General features: G+C 40.7%; 1 protein-coding gene and 1 non-coding gene across 2 annotated transcripts in view; both read right to left on the bottom strand.

Moving 5' to 3' along the window:
* Nucleotides 1-20,888, bottom strand: part of suds3 (SDS3 homolog, SIN3A corepressor complex component) — a 61,564-nt gene that overhangs the window by 19,029 nt on the left and 21,647 nt on the right. Inside the window, exons 3-7 of the mRNA XM_060844034.1 lie at nucleotides 18,292-18,347; nucleotides 7,941-8,012; nucleotides 6,561-6,580; nucleotides 3,214-3,370; nucleotides 2,819-2,914 (exon numbers count right to left, since the gene is read on the bottom strand). Coding sequence (XP_060700017.1) covers nucleotides 2,819-2,914; nucleotides 3,214-3,370; nucleotides 6,561-6,580; nucleotides 7,941-8,012; nucleotides 18,292-18,347 — 401 coding nt within the window. The remainder of the gene's footprint in view (nucleotides 1-2,818; nucleotides 2,915-3,213; nucleotides 3,371-6,560; nucleotides 6,581-7,940; nucleotides 8,013-18,291; nucleotides 18,348-20,888) is intronic.
* On the bottom strand, nucleotides 19,766-19,838 carry trnam-cau (transfer RNA methionine (anticodon CAU)). Its single transcript has one exon. It is a non-coding gene; the product is annotated as a tRNA-Met (tRNA).

The raw sequence follows: 20,888 nt of genomic DNA, 5'->3' as shown, positions 1-20,888 counted from the left end.
AAAACTCTTTTGTCTCTACATAATCGTATCCTTCCATTCCCTGTCTATTCATTGATCTAATGCCTCTTAAACATTGTTAATGATCTGCTTGTACCACTGCCTCTGCCGCTGCATTCCATGCAGCTCCTTAAAACTTTCCCCTTTTATCTTCAACATATGTCGTCTAGTAATTGACATTTTTACTCTGGGAAAAAGACTCAGACAATCCATCCTATCCATGCCTCTCATAATTTTGTAAACTTTTATCAGCCCCTCATCCTTCAACATTCAAGTGAAAATAAACTACATTTGTCCAGTCTCCCTTCACGGCTAATACCCTTCAAACTAGGCATTATCCTGATAAACCTTTTCTGTACTCTCTTCAAAGCTTCCACATCTTTCTGGTAGTGTGGTGAGCAGAACTATACACAATATTCCAATTGGGGCAACTAAAATTCAGCTGGAACATGATTTGCCAATTTTTATACTCTATGCCTCAAATGATAACGGCAATCATGCCATATACCTTCAAGACCACCTTATCCATTTGCGTTGCCACTTCCACGAATTGTGGACCTACACACCTAGATCTCTCTAGGTTAATGCTTCTAAGTGTTGTGTCATTTACTGTATATTTTCCTCCTGCAGTAGACCTTCCAAAATGGATCATCTCACATTTGTTAGGATTAAATACCATCTGCTATTTCTCCACCCAAGTCTTCAACGTATCTATCTTGCTGTATCCTCTGGCAATCCTCCTCACTATCCACAGCTGCTTAAATTTAACCATCAGTCCCTGAAGGATTTCAACCCAAGTCACACAACCCAAAACATTAACTCTGACTTCTTTCCACAGAAGCTGCCAGACCTGCTGAGCTTTCCCACAATGTGTTTTTCTTTCGGATTTATAGCACACTCAGTTCTGTTTTTAAGATTAAATGCACTATTCTGTAAACAACAGTCTAGGTACCACTCTAAATTCCAGTACTTTTTGACTCAACCAGCAACCTATCTGACTACTCTAAAATCTTATGGGTGTGAAAACTTAAATGGAAATTGAAGGTAAGGAAAAAAAAATCACCTGACTACTACTTCCCGATCAGGAATCTTTCTATCCAAAATGTTACTTCTGAACTTGTGATGTCATGAAGTGCAGCTTAAATGAGACACCCTACATCATTGATCAAGGTTAATGCCCAGTCTCATGTTTTTATCTGCTCCAGTTGTTGCTTCCTTCCTCAGTCTCTCTCATTGCAGATCCTGGCTGCTGATCAAGGTAAGGCTGCTACTTAAAACTAGCAGTCATGGTGACCGAGCCAACTTCTGTTGGAAACCTCAGTCGCTTCTCAATAGTGCTCTTTGTTAGATGCTCTTCTGCCTGTTGAAGATCAAGTCCTCTGGAATCCACTTCTCAGTCATGGCGATTGCACTGAAATCTCCTAGAATCCATTTTGGTTAGTTCTCACTGGTTAGTGCCCTCTATTAGATGCTCTTCCTCCTTTTGAACACCAGGCCATTGCAATTCTCTTCTCAGACATGGTGACTGCGCCAACATCCCCTCCTTGTTTGCTTCTCACAGGTGCCAAAGACATAGGTTCAGAGTACAGTAAGGCCCTGAGTGTATCTCACTCTCCAACCAATACTTAATCTGAACATGGGTGAAAGTAAGGGATCATGTGGGGAGTGCAACAGAAGTGAATTCCATGCATTTTTGTGGCTGCAGAGATGAAACTAGGATTGTATGTTGTCTTCCTGGTGCCAGCTATCACTCAGCAGCTGGAGAGCACCTTCAGGGAGGAAGACGAACAACCAGCTGATAGGGTCCGTGTTATTGTCAACAAAATAAGGAATGTAATCAGCATTTAATGACTGGTTTTATTGCTCCTAAATAGGAAATAAGCAGTCATGACCTCATGCCCAGGTTACTCTTGGTAGCATGCAAAACTAAGTATAGAACTAGGAGAATGAATGTGTGGTCTGAGCAGTGATGCAGCCAGGAGAGCTATAAATAATTGGGCAATTGGAATCTGTTCTGGGCGAGTATCTGCTCATAGTTACATTCTGTTTAGGTGCACGCTAGTTTATTTATTCCAATGGAAGATCACAAAAAGGATGTTCTGTAGTTAGGATATACATCCAGATGCATTAATCCTAAAGTTAACACATTAAATCTAGAGCATTTCCATTCTGCACCACTTCATAAATCATGCTTTGAAAAATTATTCTAGAAAAGATCTCCAAAAACTTTTCAAACCTACATTTTGCAGTGGGTTGACCATTCCACAATCTATGAGAAAGCAGGTGCTGGAGAATCAGAGTCAAAAAGGATGGTGCTGGAAAAGCACAGCAGGTCAGGCAGCATCTGCTGAGCAGGAGAGTTGATATTTCGGGCATAAGCCCTTCAATCAGGAATGTGGAGGGAGAAGGGGAATGAGAGATATTTTTGGGGTGGGGGGGGAGCGATAGAAACCAAGTGTAGTTCAAATTCTTTTATTTACCTTTGAACTAAAAGAAAATTCAACAGACACAGCAGATATTTGTCAAACAATAGGTGGTATTAGTACCCAGTTCTTGATATAAAATAGTTTTCAAAAGCCATGTTGTAGAAAAATGAAGTAAGCATGAGCTAAGGCATTTACCACCATTTAGATTTGCTTACTTTGAAATACATGAATTTAAACAAACAAGTTTCAAAACCTGAAACATTTAATTTTAAAATTATAGCAGTGCAACAAACCTTTGTGATAGTTAAAACACACTAAATAATTCTTGATTTTACAACAGAACAATATAACTGGAACATTCCAAACAGTAGATATTTCATTTAATAAAAGGATATCAGGTGCAGGTTTTCGTCTTTTGTCTGGAATGGGTACAGGATCATTGGGTCTTCTCCTCAACTTCCTGGTCATAATCGGCTTAACCTCCATAGAATCTGCAATAATAAATTGATACATTATACTCTGTAATGTCAAAGGCTAACTATATTTTTCCTAATCAACCTGTTCAGAGACAGACATTGTTACACATCTACGGAACAGGAAAACTAAATAATCAATGAAGAACCTCAAAAGACGGCAGGTTAATTCTATGATTAAGGAAATTTTTCAGCTAATAACTGTATGTACTTTTTAAAAGTTAAATGTACCAAAAGAACAATTCAATCTGGTCAAAATCTAAAACAAATTGCTAACAACCCGGATGCAGAGGATGTTAAATATTTCTGCAACATACCTCCAGTGAGTTCCATTGTTAGTCTTTCATTCTCAATCAGCTTTTTCTTCTCTTCTAATTCAGCAATCAGATTTTCTTTCAACTCAATCTTTTTATCTTCAAATTCTTTCACTGCTGCCTTTTTCTCTTTAATATAATTCCTTTCCACTTGCTCAGTCTGGAACAATAAAAAAAACTTTTTGACACCTCATTTGTAATTAAAGGAAAAACACCTGTATGTCCAGAATCAATCAATCAATCAAAACGGTTAGCAGCCTTCCTACAGACTGTACATAAATCATGAGAAAGTCACAAAATGTTTAGGCAATAGATGCTTGAAGTTTAATTGAAAGCATAAAAATAAGATGCATCATAAAATTGGCAGTCGTACAAAAAAAAAGACAAGCTTGTTTTGTTGAATTAAGTCCACATTATTCTTAGAGATTTATACATTTATCTTGTATCAATAAAGTACACTCGTGCTAAAACACTAGAACATAACCGTGAGCATTGCAATACTTCATATCAATTCAACACTAAAAGTTGCAATTAAGCAATATTGAAATTGGAAAATGAAACTCACCTACAGATATTACTCAAATACTTCAATCATGGGAATCTAAAACACAACTCTGTGAAGGAATAAAACAATTGCACAAAAAAAACAGAGCTCTTGTGAAACTCAGTAGATCTGGCAGCATCTGTGGAGAGGAAAGAAAGAGTTAACATTTCGAGTTCAACGAGCCAGAATTGGATTTGAAACATTGACTATTTCCCTCTCCACAGATATTGCCAGGAATGTGGAGTTTCTCCAGAGCTTTGTTTTTATTTCTTGTGCAATTGTGTTTCAGTCCTTCATTGATTATAAATTGCCTCTCTTGCATTTCCTTTCTTAAATTCAAAAACAAGAAGCAATTTGAACTATAAGGATTAGCAGTTGCAACATTAATGCCAGCCACTTAATCACGATCTTGCAAAGCTAGTTTCTGAAACAGATTAAGATCTTTGAGAGATGGATTTGATCATGTAGTCCACACCTTCATTTATTTCCCAAATCTACAAATCATGCCTTTGTCTAGGATTACACTAATTTTTGTTTTTTTTTATCTTTAAGTATTTACTGAACTGGCAGGAAGTAAATCCTGTAAAGATCTTAAGCTTGAAAACACTCACATTACATTTCATCAATATCTGCAGGTTTAAATTCAAGAGTGTAACTAACTTCTCCCCAACACCAGCAGAGGTGTGGAAGCAGATCACATCTCCTCATACATGCTACAGTTCCAAAACATTTCAGTTAAGCCAGCTGACAGAGAATGAAATTCCATTCCTTAAAAGCATTTCATGTTTATCCTTCTTAGTTGAATGACGTTTGTGCTATTTTCCACCACACTTCCCAATCCACTTCTGAATCCACAGGGCAGGAATTCTGCTGAGGAATTCCCATCTTCTATACTGAACATGTCTGAAATTGTTTGAAAATGGAGAACTACACTTTGCGAAGTTGTAAAAATATGCCCCATCTGTTACACTGCTACAGTTATAGGACATTGACCCAATATTTAGGGTGAGGTTTGCTCGCTGAGCTGTAGGTTTGATATCCAGACGTTTCATTATCATCAGTGGCGACCTCCAAGTGAAGCGAAGCTGTTGTCTTCTGCTTTCTATTTATAGGCTTGTCCTGGATGAGGTTCCTGGGGTTTGTAGTGATGTCATTTCCTGTTCATTTTCTGAGGGGCTGATAGATGGTATTGAGATCTATGTGTTTGTTTATGGCGTTGTGATTGGAGTGCCAGGCCTCTAGGAATTCTCTAGCATGTCATAGATTCATAGAAATATACAGATTGGAAACAGACCCTTCCGTCCAACCCGTCCATGCCGATCAGATATCCCAACCCAATCTAGTCCCACCTGCCAGCATCTGGCGCATATCCCTCCACATCCTTCCTATTCATATACCCATCCAAATGCCTCTTAAATGTTGCAGTTGACCAGCCTCCACCACGACCTCTGGCAGCTCATTCCATACACGTACATGAAAAAGTTGCCGCTTAGGTCTCTTTGATATCTTTCCCCTCTCACCTTAAACCTAAGCCCTCTAGTTCTGGTTTACCCGACTCCAGGGAAAAGACTTTGTCTATTTATCCGATCCATGCCCCTCATAATTTTGTTCACCTCTATAAGGTCACCCCTCAGCCTCCAAAGCTCCAGGGAAAACAGCCCCAGCCTCTTCAGCCTCTCCCTATAGCTCAGTTCCTCCAACCCTGGCAACATCCTTGTAAATCTTTTCTGAACCCTTTCAAGTTTCATAACATCTTTCCAATAGGAAGGAGACCAGAATTGCATGCAATATTCCAACAGTGGCCTAACCAATGTCCTGTACAGCCGCAACATGACCTCCCATCTCCTTACTCAATACTCTGACCGATAAAGGAAAGCATACCAAACGCCTTCTTCACTATCCTATCTACCTGCGACTCCACTTTCAAGGAGCTATGAACCTGCACTTCAAGGTCTTTTTGTTCAGCAACACTCCCTAGGACCTTACCATTAAGGTTATAAGTCCTGCTAAGATTTGCTTTCCCAAAATGCCGCACCTCGCATTTATCTGAATGTCTTTGCTTAGCCTGTCCCAGGATAGATGTGTTGTCCCAGTCGAAATGGTGGTTTTTTTCATCCAGGACCAGAGAATTCCTCGAGGCCTGCTGGCACTCCAACCACAATGCCATAAACAAACACATAGATCTCAATACCATCTATCAGCCCCTCAGAAAACAAACAGGAAATTACATCACCACAAACCCCAGGAACCCCATCCAGGACAAACATATAAATAGAAAGCAGGAGACAACAGCTTCGCTTCACTTGAAGGTCGCCACTGATGATGTTACCTAGCCAGGTAATGAAACGTCTGGATATCAAACCTACAGCTCAATGAGCAAACCTACACCCTAAACCTTAACCTGAGCTACAAACCTTCATAAACGTTGCATTGACCCAATATCTTTATGCCATTTTCAGTATTTTCAAGTCATCCCAGGTCAATTCCCATGCCAGTAAAATTGCTGTAGTCTATTGTCAGACCTCTGCCACCTCTACCAGCAGGAAACAAACAAATGAAAAATTAATAAATGTTCCTTTCCTCATAACAGTCTAGTCTCAAGTCTTTATCCAGAACAGCTGAGGTCAGGAACTGAGAAGCCTTAGCAAAAATCAAACTTACATTCCATCTTCAAACTGCATTGAACTTGGATATTTCCCAAACAACATATGGCACCAATGAAAAGGGTAATCTTAATACTGTCATATTTTATTCAAATGTTTTTAGTGAATTCAGTTGGCAAAAATAAAAATGGAACAACACTCACCTCCAGTTGGAGAAATAGCTCTAGGAGGAAAAAAATGGAAAAGGTGGTCATCGGCACTATATTTAGTTGACAGTACTTATTTGAGAGCACATGTGAAATTCTGGTGTTTGCTCACTTTAGAAGGAATCTCCAAAATAAACTGGAGCATGATTTACTGTCAAAATACCAGACTAATGATGCTTACCTAAATGCTTCAGCAATTTCAGGGGAGAAGCAGATGCACTGCTGTTCCTCTATTAGTTTCATGCAAAAGGAATCACAATATCTGCCCCAAGACCAAAAGCCCGATTGGCTTGTAGTTGCTGTATTTATATAGTGGATGGAAACTAAATGGCACGGTGGCACAGTGGTTAGCACTGCTGCCTCACAGCGCCAGAGACCCGGGTTCAGTTCCCAACTCAGGCGACTGACTGTGTGGAGTTTGCACGTTCTCCCCGTGTCTGCGTGGGTTTCCTCCGGGTACTCCGGTTTCCTCCCACAGTCCACAGATGTGCGGGTCAGGTGAATTGGTCATGCTAAATTGCCCCTAGTGTTAGGTAAGGGGTAAATGTAGGGGTATGGGTGGGTTGCGCTTCAGCGGGTCGGTGTGGACTTGTTGGGCAGAAGGGTCTGTTTCCACACTGTAAGTAATCTAATCTAATCTAAATCAGCCACAGAAAGTAAAATCATGCCCATTTTGGTGACAAGTATTAATAACTTCCGATCAACATCTCTGGCATGGAAAATTAATGATTACATGAGCAGAGTCTCAGTCCGTTAGTTTAATTATTGTTGGAGATTTATAAAGATGCATTACATATTACTTTTCTTTTCAGCCTCTTTTTAGTAAACCCTCTTTCCATATCTGAATAAACATGGAACTCACCCACCTCATTTGCACCACTTTCTCAGCCCTTACCCAGTTCCTAATCTTCAATTTGATTAAGGGAATGAATACATTGTAGCTTTCTCTATTCATTTTGGTTCCTGCAGTTTGTTATTATCAGCTTACACTCTCAGCAACTTCCCAAAGATTTAAAATGTACAACCAACAGCAGTTCAATCTCGTGCCACAGCAAATTATTGCATATTATAGTTTCTTTTTTGATGAGATTTTACTAAAATAATGGCCTTGAGCTAACACTTTTTCTTTTAGGAATGGATTGATGGCCTTTTACAAATGGCTTCTGGCAACATGAGACACAAATTTAGACCTCAGGACAGAGGAAAATATTTGTCATATTCAACACTGCTCTCACGTTCGGTTGTGATATGCTGATGACCGCTTGATTAAAAGCTTTTGTTACTGTGAAGCCACAGCAACAAGAAGGGGCTGCAGAAGGGCAGATTGTTGAAACAGACACAAAAATGTAACATTAAGGTAAAAACACATGAACTAACCTGCATTTCTTATTCTTTCTTTGTATTGCTGATCCAGTTTTTTCATCCTTTTCTGATATTCTTGCAATGTACCTACATTACCACATGATAGAAACAGCTACAATCAAGAATTAATTTATGTTTTAATACAAAGAATACCTTTGTAATTCATCACCTGAAAATCTGTCATGCTGTCATATGCTAATCTGATCAGTCAAATTTTGCAATATAATTTAAATAAAGGCTCAATACAAATCCAAGAAGGGCAACATACTATTAAAATAATGCTGTTCACATACAGAGGAAACTTGATTATCCTAACATCAATTATCCGAAGAAGATCTCAAGGTCCCGATGGAAACATGACATCGAAGACACATTTCCAATACTGATCATGTCTTTTGTTTACAGTGATTAAAAGTGAACTCTACTTAATGAAATGCTGCTGAGAATGGTCCCGAAGATCGATGGAAGCTCAGGCACCGTCTCTAAATGACTGACTTCCCGCTCTCTCCCAAAACTTTCCCTGGAGTTCTACACAGGGTTGTAGCCTAAACACCCCCTCCCCACTTCCTCAGATAATCTCTCCAACATTGCCCTGAACAGGTTCAAACTTTGCCCTATCAAAACATTGCAGTCAAAGAGTGAGTGAGGCTTACTGCTGGTGTCCAGTCCGGCTGCCCCAAAAAAAAAGGGGGGGGGCGCGGCAGGGTGGCCAGTTTGGACTGGGGGCCAGGGGCGCAGACAATGGGTTGGGGGGGGGGGGGGTTGGCAGGCGGGCAGGGGTGGGGAGATGGCCTGAGTTGGGGGTTGGGCAGAAGGGGGCTGTGTTGGACAGGGTTTTTGGGGGGGGGTAAGAGAGGAGGTGGTGGCTCGCATGTGGTGTGCTGCTGCCTCGTCTGCTGAACGGGGAGCACACCTAACAGAAAAAATCTCCGAGCCCCAGAGGAAAGGCATTGAATCAAATCAACAGAACAATTAATTATCCAAACAAATAGTGCCCATACATCTTGTTCGGATAATTGAGGTTCCTCTCTAAATGAACAAATCATTCTGGTGAAAAGCTAAATATATCACTCCACTGCAATCAAATTCGACCCATTTTATATACTGTGGATAACAAACCTTCGCTGCCTTGCTAATTAAAAAGGTGTACAGTTTTCTAAATGAAAACTATAAATTAGGGACTCAATTTTGAAATATAGGTGTTGTTCGGATAGTAAAACTGTTGAATCAACTAATCCTGTAGCATTCTTTCTGATTTTTACCCTCAGCTGGAATCCTGTTTAATTCCACCCACTTTATCTGCAGCTCCCCTTACACCCATCCCCAGTCTTGAAGTAGGGTTACACGCGAAACATCAACTTCTCCACCTCCTGGTGCTGCCTGGCTTGCTGCGTGCTTCCAGCCTCCAGATGGAGGTGGTGGCATATCCAGTCAAATTAAGTCAAGTGGTCATTATTGCTCTGAAGGCTCCAGTCCAGAACCTATTCCTCAATATGCCGTAGCTACTAATATTTGAAAGCTAAGAGTAGTAGATTGTTAGTAGATGCTCAATAGCTGATGTAGTGAGGTTTTAACCATAACAAAGTGATACCTGATCATGTGAATTTTACCAATATAAAGTAGACTCATTCCATAACAGTATGTTGCAATCAGCTTCAAGAACCAAGTCATCACCCATTACAGGTAAAGAAGGGAAACCAAGGTGCAGAGTACTCATTCACTCCTTCCTTACTTCCAGACCCAAGTCCGGCTTTCTTCTCTCACCATCCCCACTCCAACTCAAAACCTTATGAACCATAATTCTGCAACCCACCAACATTTTAAAGCCCCAACTTCCAACCACTTCCCTCCTTACGAGTTACTTCCTGCTTTGCATGATGGAATTATTTTTGCTGTAGAGACATTAAAATGTACAATTAAAGAAAAGAGATTTCTCTGCCACAATATAGGTTTGGTAAATAGGTCTCAACTCCACCTGATGCTGCTTCTCATTATTCTGCATGTTCCATGTCTTAAGGTGTCACCAGACTTGGTGCATTGAAGGTTGATCCAATTATAATTAGCAAGCGCCTGTAGTCTTAATTTGTACAGCTTGTATTAAAATGCAACTTGGAATAACAGGTAGGTTTCGATTTTAACGTAATTCATTTGGACGCTAGCAGTCACCAAATTACATGAATTTTGAACAGGACTTTGAAATCCCACTATGCAAATATAACTAGTTATACAACTTCTGTTTAACAACATAGTTCTGTAGCATAGACACTGAACGGTTATGCTCTGATTCTTTTCAAAAGCTCATCAGATATGAAACATTTCAGACATTGGATGTTGCAAATCACATTTCTCATAAACATAACTGAGTTCACATTTATATAATGCCTTACATTTCTCAGACTACCTCAAAGCATTTCACACATTGAATGATTTTTTGAACTCAGTGACTGTTGTGTAGGTACTTTGCATACAGCAAGTTCACAAAGTCAGTGGAATTTCCCCAGTCTTTTTTCCGATTTGTTTTTGAGTTTTTCCTGGGTTTTTGTTTACCCCAGCCTTCTAATGCTGCTGGTGGACCTTATCAGCAATAACGATGCTCATTGGACAAGAGCAAAATTGTACATATTCAGTAGATCAGCTGGTATTTTTCTGTCCATCGCTTTCAGGTTCTTGTGTGCAATGTTCTTCTAAGTTTCTTTCATTGTGCACAGATTGTAAACTTTCCTTGTAATCTGTGCACACATGCAGTACACCTACAGAGAACATTGTTTTAACAGCTGACACTACTCAATAAGGAGGAAAGAAAGGCTTTTAGTGGGTGCAAAAGAAGCAAATCAATGGAAGCCCTATTGGAGTACGGAAAGTGCGGGGTAGGATTAAAGAAAGCAATTAGGATAGCAAAAAGGGGGCTTGAAAAATAAACTAGTAGGAAAAATTAGACAGAATTCAAAGATATTCCACAAGTACATCATGGGGAAGATGATAACCAGATAACGAGTAAGGCCGAACTGTGCATGGAGCCAGAGGACACAAATCGGGTGTTAAATGAGGACATTACTTCCTCTTCCTCTCAAGTGAGGACAGGCATAGGTTCAGAATTTGGGGATCAGGATTAAGAGTTTCTTTAGCAGATTGATATCAGGATTGAGGCAGCTATTGCAGGTTGTGGCAGGCTTAAAAATGGACAAATCCCCAGTTCTGGATGAGTTGTATCTCAGGCTACTATGGAAGGGTGAGGAAGAAAATTACAGGAGCTTTTAACCAAACTTTTAATTCCTCTTGGGTTACAAGGAAGGTGTCAGAGGACTGGAGGACAGTTAACATGATTCCATTTCTCAAGCAGGTTAATAAGGATAAACCAGAAAAATACAAACCTGAAATCTCACTTCAGTGTTAGGAAATATTTGCAGAAAATTCTGGAAGGAGGAGAGAATTAAGAGAAGTCATCTTTCACTTGGAGAGGCAAGATTTGTTCAGAGATAGCCAGTATGGCTTTGGAGGAGGCAGGTCAAGCCTAACAAATATGATTGATCTTTTTTGAGATGGTGATCAGGTGTATAGATGAGGGCAATACAGTTGATATAGTCGTGGCACAGATTATAAGAGCAGAGAGATGATGTTGGAACTGTACAGTAGTTTAGTTCGGCCACAGCTGGAGTACTCTGTGCAGTTCTGGTTGCCACACTATAGAAAGGGTGTGACTGCACTGAAACGGGTGTGGAGGAAGTTCACCAGAATGTTGCCTGGGTTGGAGTATTTCAGCTATGAAGACAGGATGGACTGGTTCAATCTGTTTTCTTTACAGAGTGACAGGGTACCTGACTGAGATGTATAAGATTGAGGGGCTTGAACAGGATGAATAGGAAATAGCTGTTCCTCTTAGCTGAACAATCAATAATGTGGGGGCATACTTTAAAGGTGAAGGGTATGAGGTCTTGAGAGGATTTGAGGAGAAAAGAAAAGTGTTTATATATAGGTGGGAATCTGGAAGTCACAATCTGGGAGGGTAGTGCAAACAGGCAACCTTAAAACCTTTATAAAGTATTTGAAGAAACACTTGAAAAGTCATAGGGCTAAGTGCTAGAAAGTAGCCCATTGACTTATCTACAATAATCCCAAAGGGCCTCCTCTGTGCTCTATGACTCAGCTAAGAGAATTGGGAACAAGTTAAAGAGATAAGGAAGAGTGTTTAGCGCTTCCCAGCTTGGGAGCAGTCTGTGTTCTGTGCAATTAAAGAGAACTTCAAACCAGAAGAAAAGCAGTGAATCTTTCCTGTAGCTGTTTGTAAGTTGTGACTTTTAATGGACAAAGTCAGAGACATTCTACCCAACCACTAGAAGCTCCCATAAAAGACTAGCTGCAAAGCAATTCACTGGCCAGGAATTGATAAGGATCATCTCAGCAAAAGAAGTTTGAATCAATAGATTACTGAACTATCTTTCCAGTTTTCCCACCTGCCAAAAACCTATTTTACCTTCTTGAGTGCACACGTATATTTGTGTGGGTGTGATTTTTTTTAAGAAGAGGATTAAAAATTTTATTTAACAGTTTGTAATTGTCTACCTGTACCTAGAGTCTAATTGGTTGCAAGAAATAATTATTCTTGTTCAGTAAAGAAACCTGGTCTGTGCTTCATATAACCCAGATCTGAAGTCAGGTAAATTGGAGAATTTTGCATACTTGATAAAAACTTGTGATAACTCCAGGAATAGTGGGGCCTGATTTTCAGCATTCCAGTGAGCCATAACACAGAAGTCAATTTTTGTAAATGGAAAGGACTTGGGGTCAGAATGCTTTCTCAAAATTAAGAAAGTCACCAAACTGCAAGCAGTTTGGCTCAATACAAAATGCAAGACAGAGAACAGCAATGGGAGAGTTTGTAGCAAAGCTCAAAGACAATGGTTTTAAATATTAAAATGTTCTGGCACAGGTTATTTCAGTTCATCTAAGAACTGATGTTGAATCCACAGTTTGACAACACAGAAGGTAAGAGATCCCGAAGAGCTGGGATTCAGCAGCAGGCAAAAATGGGGTAAATCAGAAAAAGGAAACGGAGAACAAAGGATGGATACTTCGGAATTCTGAAAAATTGATTTTTCAGTAGTGAGAAATAAATACCTCATCATTCTTCAGCATCTATTTCTGAAGTACTCATGCTTACTGCCAAAGGATATGTAGAGAGAGAGTGGAACATTTGGACATTTGTGACTTTACTCAAGGTTGTTCCAGTATAGTGAGGATAATTGTATTAGTTTTACAGTAGTGATGGAAAAGGATAGACCAGATCTAAAAGTTGAAGCTCCAAATTTGAGATAGGCTAAATTAGATGACATTGGGCAAGGACTTTCAAAAGCTGATTGGGGACGGATGCTCAAAGGGAAAAGTATGGCTGGAAAGTGGGAAGCCTTCTGAAATGAGATAATGAGAGTCCAGAGACAGTATATTCCTGTTAGGGTGAAAGGAAAGGTTGGTAGGTGTAGAGAATGCTGGATGACTAAAGAAATTGAGTGTTTGGTTAAGAAAAAGAAGGAAGCATTTGTCAGGTATAGACAGGATAGATCGAGTGAATCCTTAGAAGCGTATAAAGGCAGTAGGTGTATAGTTAAGAGGGAAATCAGAAGAGCAAAAAGGGAACATGAGGGGGCTTTGGCAAATAGAGTTAAGGAGAATTTACAGGGATTTTACAAATATATTAAGGACAAAAGGGTAACAAGGGAGAGAATAAGGCCCCTCCAAGATTAGCAACGCTGGATATGTTTGGAGCCACGGAAAATGGGGGAGATACTAAATGAGTATTTTGCATCAGTGTTTACTGGGGAAAAGGACATGGAAGATACAGAATGTGGGGAAATAGATGGTGACATCTTGAAAAATGTCCATATTACAGAGACGCAAGTGGTGGATGTCTTGAAACGCATAAAAGTGGATAAATCATCAGGACCCGATCATGTGTACCCTAGAATCTGTGGGAAGCTAGGGAAGTTATTGCTGGGCCCCTTGCTGAGATATTTGCATCATCAATGTCACAGGTGAGGTGCCGGAAGACTGAAGGTTGGGTAACGTCGTGCCACTATTTAAGAAAGATGGAAAGGACAAGCCAGGGAACAATAGACTGTTCAGCCTGACGTCGGTGGTGGGCAAGTTGTTGAAGGGAATGCTGAGGGACAGGATGTGTGTGTATTTGGAAAGGCAAATTAGAGATAGTCAACATGGCTTTGTGCGTGGGAAATTATGTCTCAAAAACTTCATTGCTACTTCAAAAAACTCAAAGAGGATTGATGAGGACAGAGTGGTAGATGTGATCTTTATGGACTTCAGTAAGGCTTTCGACAAGGTTAGCTAGGTTACATCTCATGTAATACAGAGAGAGCTAGCCATTTGGATACAGAACTGGCTTGAAGGTTGAAGAGAGAGGGTGGTGGTGGAGAGTTATTTTTCAGACTGGAGGCCTGTGACCAGTGGAGTGCCACATGGATTGGTGCTGGTCCACTGCTTGTCATCATTTATATAAATGCTTTGGATGTGAACACAGGAGGTATAGTTATTAAGTTTGCAGATGATACAAAAATTGGAGGTGTAGTAGACAGTGAAGGTGGTTAGCTCAGATTACAACTGGATCTTGATCAATTGGGCCAATGGGCTGAGGAGCAGCTGATGAAGTTTAATTTAAATAAATCTGAGGTGCTGCATTTTGGGAAAGCAAATCTTAGCAGGATTTATACACTTAATGATAAGGTCCTTGGGAGTGTTGCTGAACAAAGAGATCTTGGAGTGCAGGTTCATAGCTCCTTGAAAGTGGGGCTGTAGGTAGATAGTACAATGAAGGCGGCGTTTGGTATGCTTTCCATTATTGGTCAGAGCATTGACTATAGAAGTTGGAAGGTCATGTTGTGGCTGTACAGGATATTGGTTAGGCCACTTTTGGAATATTGCATCCAATTCTGGTCTCCTCCCTATTGGAAGGATGTTGTGAAACTTGAAAGGGTTCAGAAAAGAGTTACAAGGATGTTCCCAGGGTAGAGGATTTGAGCTATAGGGAGACACTGAATAAGCTGGGGCTGTTGTCCCTGGAGTGTCGGAGGGTGAGGGGTGACCTTATAGAGATTTATAAAATCATGAGGGGCATGGATAGGATAAATAGACAGTTTTTACCCCTGGGGTGGAGGAGTCCAGAACCAGAGGGCCTTCGTTTAGGGTGAGAGGGGAAAGATATAACAGAGATCTAGGGGGCAACTTTTTCACGCAGAAAGTGGTATGTGAATGGAATGAGCTGCCAGAGGTAGAGGCTCATACAATTACAACATTTAAAAAGCATCTGGATGGGTATATGAATAGGAAGGGTTTGGAAGGATATCTGCCGGATGCTGACAGGTGAGACTAAATTGAGTTGGGATATCTGGTCCAACTCATCCATGCTGAACAAAGGGTCTGTTTCTGTGCTGTACATCTCTATGATTCTATGAAAGTTTTGAGTACTCACTGGAGTTAGAAAAAATGAGAGGCAACTTCATCAAAACATGCAAGATTATCAAGGAAACTGACAGGGCAGAGATGAAGAGATCATTTCCCTTCATGGTCAAGTCCAGCATCAGAGGACATGATCTTTGAGAAAGGAGTCACCAGTTTGGGACAAAGACAAGGAGTAATACCTTTCCTCAGAGGATTTGAATCTATGGATTTTTTTAAGGCAGGATCATCAAGTATATTCAAGGCTGAGTTGGACACATCTCTAATCGATAAGGGAATCAAGAGTTTATGAGGACACAGCAGGAAAGTGCAGTTGAGGATTATCAGATCTGCCATGATCTCACTGAATGTTGGAACAGATTTGATGAGCTGAATTGACTCCTCCCAATTCCTCCGCCTCTGCCGTATCTGCTCCCAGGAGGACCAGTTCCACCACAGAACACACCAGATGGCCTCCTTCTTTAGAGACCGCAATTTCCCTTCCCACGTGGTTAAAGATGCCCTCCAACGTCCTCATCCACATCTCGCACCTCTGCCCTCAGACCCCACCCCTCCAACCATAACAAGGACAAAACGCCCCTGGTGCTCACCTTCCACCCCACAAACCTTCGCATAAACCAAATCATCTGCCGACATTTCCGCCACCTCCAAAAAGACCCCACCACCAGGGATATATTTCCCTCCCCACCCCTCTCCGCCTTCTGCAAAGATCGTTCCCTCCGTGACTACCTGGTCAGGTCCACGCCTCCCTAGAACCCACCCTCCCATCCTGGCACTTTCCCCTGCCACCGCAGGAACTGTAAAACCTGCGCCCACACCTCCTCCCTCACCTCTATCCAAGGCCCTAAAGGAGCCTTCCACATCCAAAGTTTTACCTGCACATCCACTATATCATTTATTGTGTCCGTTGCTCCCGATGCGGTCTCCTCTACATTGGGAAGCCTGGGCGCCTCCTAGCAGAGCGCTTTAGGGAACATCTCCGGGACACCTGCACCAATCAACCACACCGCCCCGTGGCCCAACATTTCAAGTCCCCCTCCCACTCTGCCGAGGACATGGAGGTCCTGGGCCTCCTTCACCGCTGCTCGCTCACCACCTGACGCCTGGAGGAAGACTGCCTCATCTTCCGCCTCGGAACACTTCAACCCCAGGGCATCAATGCGGACTTCAACAGTTTCCTCATTTCCCCTTCCCCCACCTCACTCTAGTTCCAAACTTCCAGCTCAGCACTGTCCCCATGACTTGTCTGGACCTGTCCTACCTGCCTATCTCCTTTTCCACCTATCCACTCCACCCTCTCCTCCCTGACCTATCACCTTCATTCACTCACCTATTGTACTCTATGCTATTTTCTCCCCATCCTCCTCTAGCTTATCTCTCCACGCTTCAGGCTCACTGCCTTTATTCCTAATGAAGGGCTTTTGCCCGAAACGTCGATTTCGCTGCTCCTTGGATGCTGCCTGAATTGCTGTACTCTTCCAGCACCACTAATCCAGAATCTGGTTTCCAGCATCTGCAGTCACTGTTTTTACTCCTGCTTCAATGTCTTATGGTCTCATGGAAATAAACATTGATTGGGAAAGCAACATATATATAAGCACTGGAGAACATACACGTTTGGAGACAGCAGTAACTCAAAAAAATTGTACTTTTTTTTAAGAAAAGGAGCAGGTGGGTGTTTAAATAAATTTAGAATAGAGAAGTTTATATCCAAAAGGAAGCAACTACAATGTCAGCCAGCATAGGTCAAGAGTTGACTCAGTTAATTCAGTGGGAATGGGGTCAAGAAGGCAGGAGGTGGATTTAATTAACAAGATGAATAGAGATTTCATGGTACACAGGTAAATAACTGGAGCAAACAAGGTTCAGGTATCAGGGTGCGAACAAGTTTCATTTGCTGAGAAAGGGAAAAATCAACAGAGGTAGCGGAATGATCTCATTCTTGGGAACAAGTACTACTTTGTCATACATCTCATTATCAGTCAGATTAATTGGAGGAACCAGCAGTTTCCCCACATTATCAGAGTTAATAAAAACCTAAATCATGTAGAATAAGGTGAAGGGATTACTTTCAATGAAAAATTTAACTACATAGAGAGAAAATATTCAATTTATTCCATACTTGAACAGGCCTGCTGCAATTGTTCTCAGTGAAGAGCTACTTTCCCAGTCAGTCTCTGCCTCCTTTCCTGAGTCCATTTATTTTCCCCTGCTGTATTCATTCACATTATTGCCTCCTGTTACTCTTTCCAATTTCCCTTTACCCTAATATCCATTCTGATTTCATCTTTTTAATTTTTGACATGCAACGAGATATAATAATATAAAGGACATACATTTATATAACACCCTTCCTAACATCAGGATATCCCACAGTGCTTTGCAGTCAGAGTACATTATGAGATGTAATCTGTGTGGTGATGCAGCGTAATGCAGCAATGAAGCTATGCACAGAAATTATCACAACAATGAGTCAACGGCTAAATAATTTAACGTGACGGTAGTTACAGAATTAATATGCCCTAGTAAAATCTTCACTGCTTTTCTTCAAATCACGCAATGGGATTTTCTTACATCAAATTGGCAATGCAGACAAATTCAAAATGTCACATCTAAAAAAAAGGTTTAAACTCAAAAGTAACTAACCATAATGGTATTTCAGCTTGGTTTAAATGTCACATTTCAACAGGGTGGCACTCTTGTTAATACTGCATTAATGTGTCTCAAGCCCATGAAGTTAAACTGAACACAACTTACTGGTAGAGCAAGTTACCACTAAGCCAATTTGGACTCCTATGGGGCATTATGAAAAAAACACAACTAAAGCTTCAAGCATTACTTTTCACAAGTACACACAATATGTTCACTCCATTCCCAAAGTATAAAAAAGAAAAGTTCTCACCTTCCTGTAACTGTTGTAGCTGCCTCTTTAAAGATGTTAATTTTTCCTGGTACATTCTATGAACAAGAAAAAGATGCAATATAAATATAATTAAAGTTCCAAAACAGGTTGCTCTGTTATAAAAAGCATCTCATCAGTGTGAATTGGCTATAACACGATTGACTAATTGTGGGCATTATTTGAATAAGATGAACTTTCTGCTGAACGGGTGTACTGATTTTCTACTACCGATCTTCTACAGTGTGATTTTCTATAGCATGAGGTTGCAGAGGAACATAACTGTTGCATTATAGTAGAAAACCTGTATTCACCAGTTCAGCCAAATTGAAAAGGATATAAAAGTACACTGCAACAGATTTTTTCTAATTTAAAATCTAATATTACCATATTATAGCTTCATGGCTGGGTACTTGATAACTAGTTTCATTTACGAACCCATACAACTAATATTTAAATATCAAAGACACTTTGAGAATATTTATTTTCCCATTTCCTTTTGAGGTGTGAGAAATGCTAGCCTTTACTAGTTCTAATTTTGGAAGAACACAAATAAGAATCTGGCTCGGACACTTTGGAAGGCAATTCAACCAACGATACTGGTGTTGGATTGCAGTCATCAGTTATAGTTGTTATTTTCCTGATTGTCCAACATATTCATAGCCCCTTTGTTTCCCGGTTTTTAAGACAGAATTAAAATTCGCCGAATGCTATGGTCAAACCTGAAATTGCAATCATTGGATTATTCTATGCCATGAGATTACCAGCTCCACACTTTGACACTAGATTACTTGCCCAGCACAATAACCATTGTACTACTGTATCCTTATAAAAGCATATTCACAGAGTTATTGGCCAAGTACAAATGCTTGGACCAATGATCTGGAGATGCAAGGTCAAATATCACAAGTGCAGCTGGAAGAATTTAAATTCAATAAAATCAAACAGATCTGGAATTTAAGAAAATCTAGTCCCAGCATTGGTGATGACAAATTTACTGGATTCAGAAACCACTGGCCCAATAGTTCATAGAAGGAAATATTCTGTCTGACTAGGTCTGACTCCAGAGGTTCAGTAAGCTTGATTTTTAACTGGCCTCTGAAATAGCTGAACAAATCACTCTGATGTACCAAAAACTACTTCAGAAGCGTCATACAAGAATAAAACCAAACAGGATCACTTACATTGATATGTAAGCAGCAGAAATGGCAGAAGCACACCAAAGCCTCTATCCCAGAGGACTGCAAAACCTCAGTCGATGAGAATGTTCAAGACAAAAATCAGATCTTTGATGCTAATAACAGATATGGAGAGGGCATGACAAAGTGGTACTGAGGTAGATGACCTTACTGAATGGTGGAGCGGTCTTGATATAATGAATGGCATACTCCTGTGTTCCATATCCTGCAAAATCTTCTTTGCTAATATCTGGTGGCTTGTGTCACCATTATGGGTCACTTGACAAAAGCCATGGATTTGCCTTCTCTGAGGACTGAACTCAGGACCTTCAGATTATGAGACTGACGCGCTGCCTACTACGCTAAGAAGGCCAGCCGACGCCTTTTTCGCGTAGTAGGCAGCACATCAGTCTCATAATCTGAAGGTCCTGAGGTCAATCCTCAGAGAAGGCAAGTCCATGGCCTTTGCCACGTTACGCATTATACATCTCAAACATCAAAAATTGTGTCACCATTATGCCAGGGCAGATCATGGAACCTGAATTACATTTTCTAAAAATGTGGAATTAAGAGTCTAATGGCAACCATGAACCATTGTCGATTGCCAGAGGAAAAACTGTTCAGCAATATCCTTTAGGGAAAGAAATTGCCTGATCTGACCTACATGTGACTCCACATCCACAGCAGTGGTTGACACTTAACAAATAGGGACAGGCACTAAATGCTGGTGCAGCCTGCACCACCAACATCCTGTGAATGAATAAAAAAGGAGTTTAGCAAGACTAAAGTCAATGGGAAATGAGACAGGAAAACTCTCCACTGGTTGGAGTCATACTGAGCACAAAAGGAAAATTGATTTTGGTTATTGAAGGCCAATTATTTCAACCCCAGGAGATCTACATTGCAGTGTTGTTGGCCTAAACATCTTCAGTTGCTTTAAAGACCTTCCCTCCATTGTAAGATCTGAAATAAAGATGCTCATCATGATTGCAGTATTCACTACCACTTGTAACTTGTAGACATCAAAATAATCTGGGACTGCATGCAGAAAGAGCTGGACAACATTTAACAGTGGCTGGACAAGTAACATTTACACCATACAAAAGCCAGACAATGACTAATTCAAACAACAGAGAATCAAATCACCTTTTCTTGCATTCAACAGCGTCCCATTAGCGAATCCTAACCAAAACCTTGAGTTATCATTGCCAAGAAACCTAGCTAGATCAGCTAACTAAATGTTGAGACTGGGAAGCAGGTCAGACATTGAATTCTATGGCAAATACTCGCTTCCAAATCTCCCCAAAACGTGACAACAATTTAGAAAGCACAAATCAGGAACATTATGGAAGTTGCTCCACTTGTCTGTAAGGGTGCCGCCATAACAGCACTCAAGAAGCTTAACATCATGCAGGGTAAAGT

Source organism: Hemiscyllium ocellatum, chromosome 24 (assembly GCF_020745735.1).
Source record: "Hemiscyllium ocellatum isolate sHemOce1 chromosome 24, sHemOce1.pat.X.cur, whole genome shotgun sequence".
NCBI classification, from domain to species: domain Eukaryota; kingdom Metazoa; phylum Chordata; class Chondrichthyes; order Orectolobiformes; family Hemiscylliidae; genus Hemiscyllium; species Hemiscyllium ocellatum.
The sequence above is the reverse complement of the archived record's forward strand: the minus strand, read 5'-3'. Positions and strand labels throughout refer to the sequence as shown.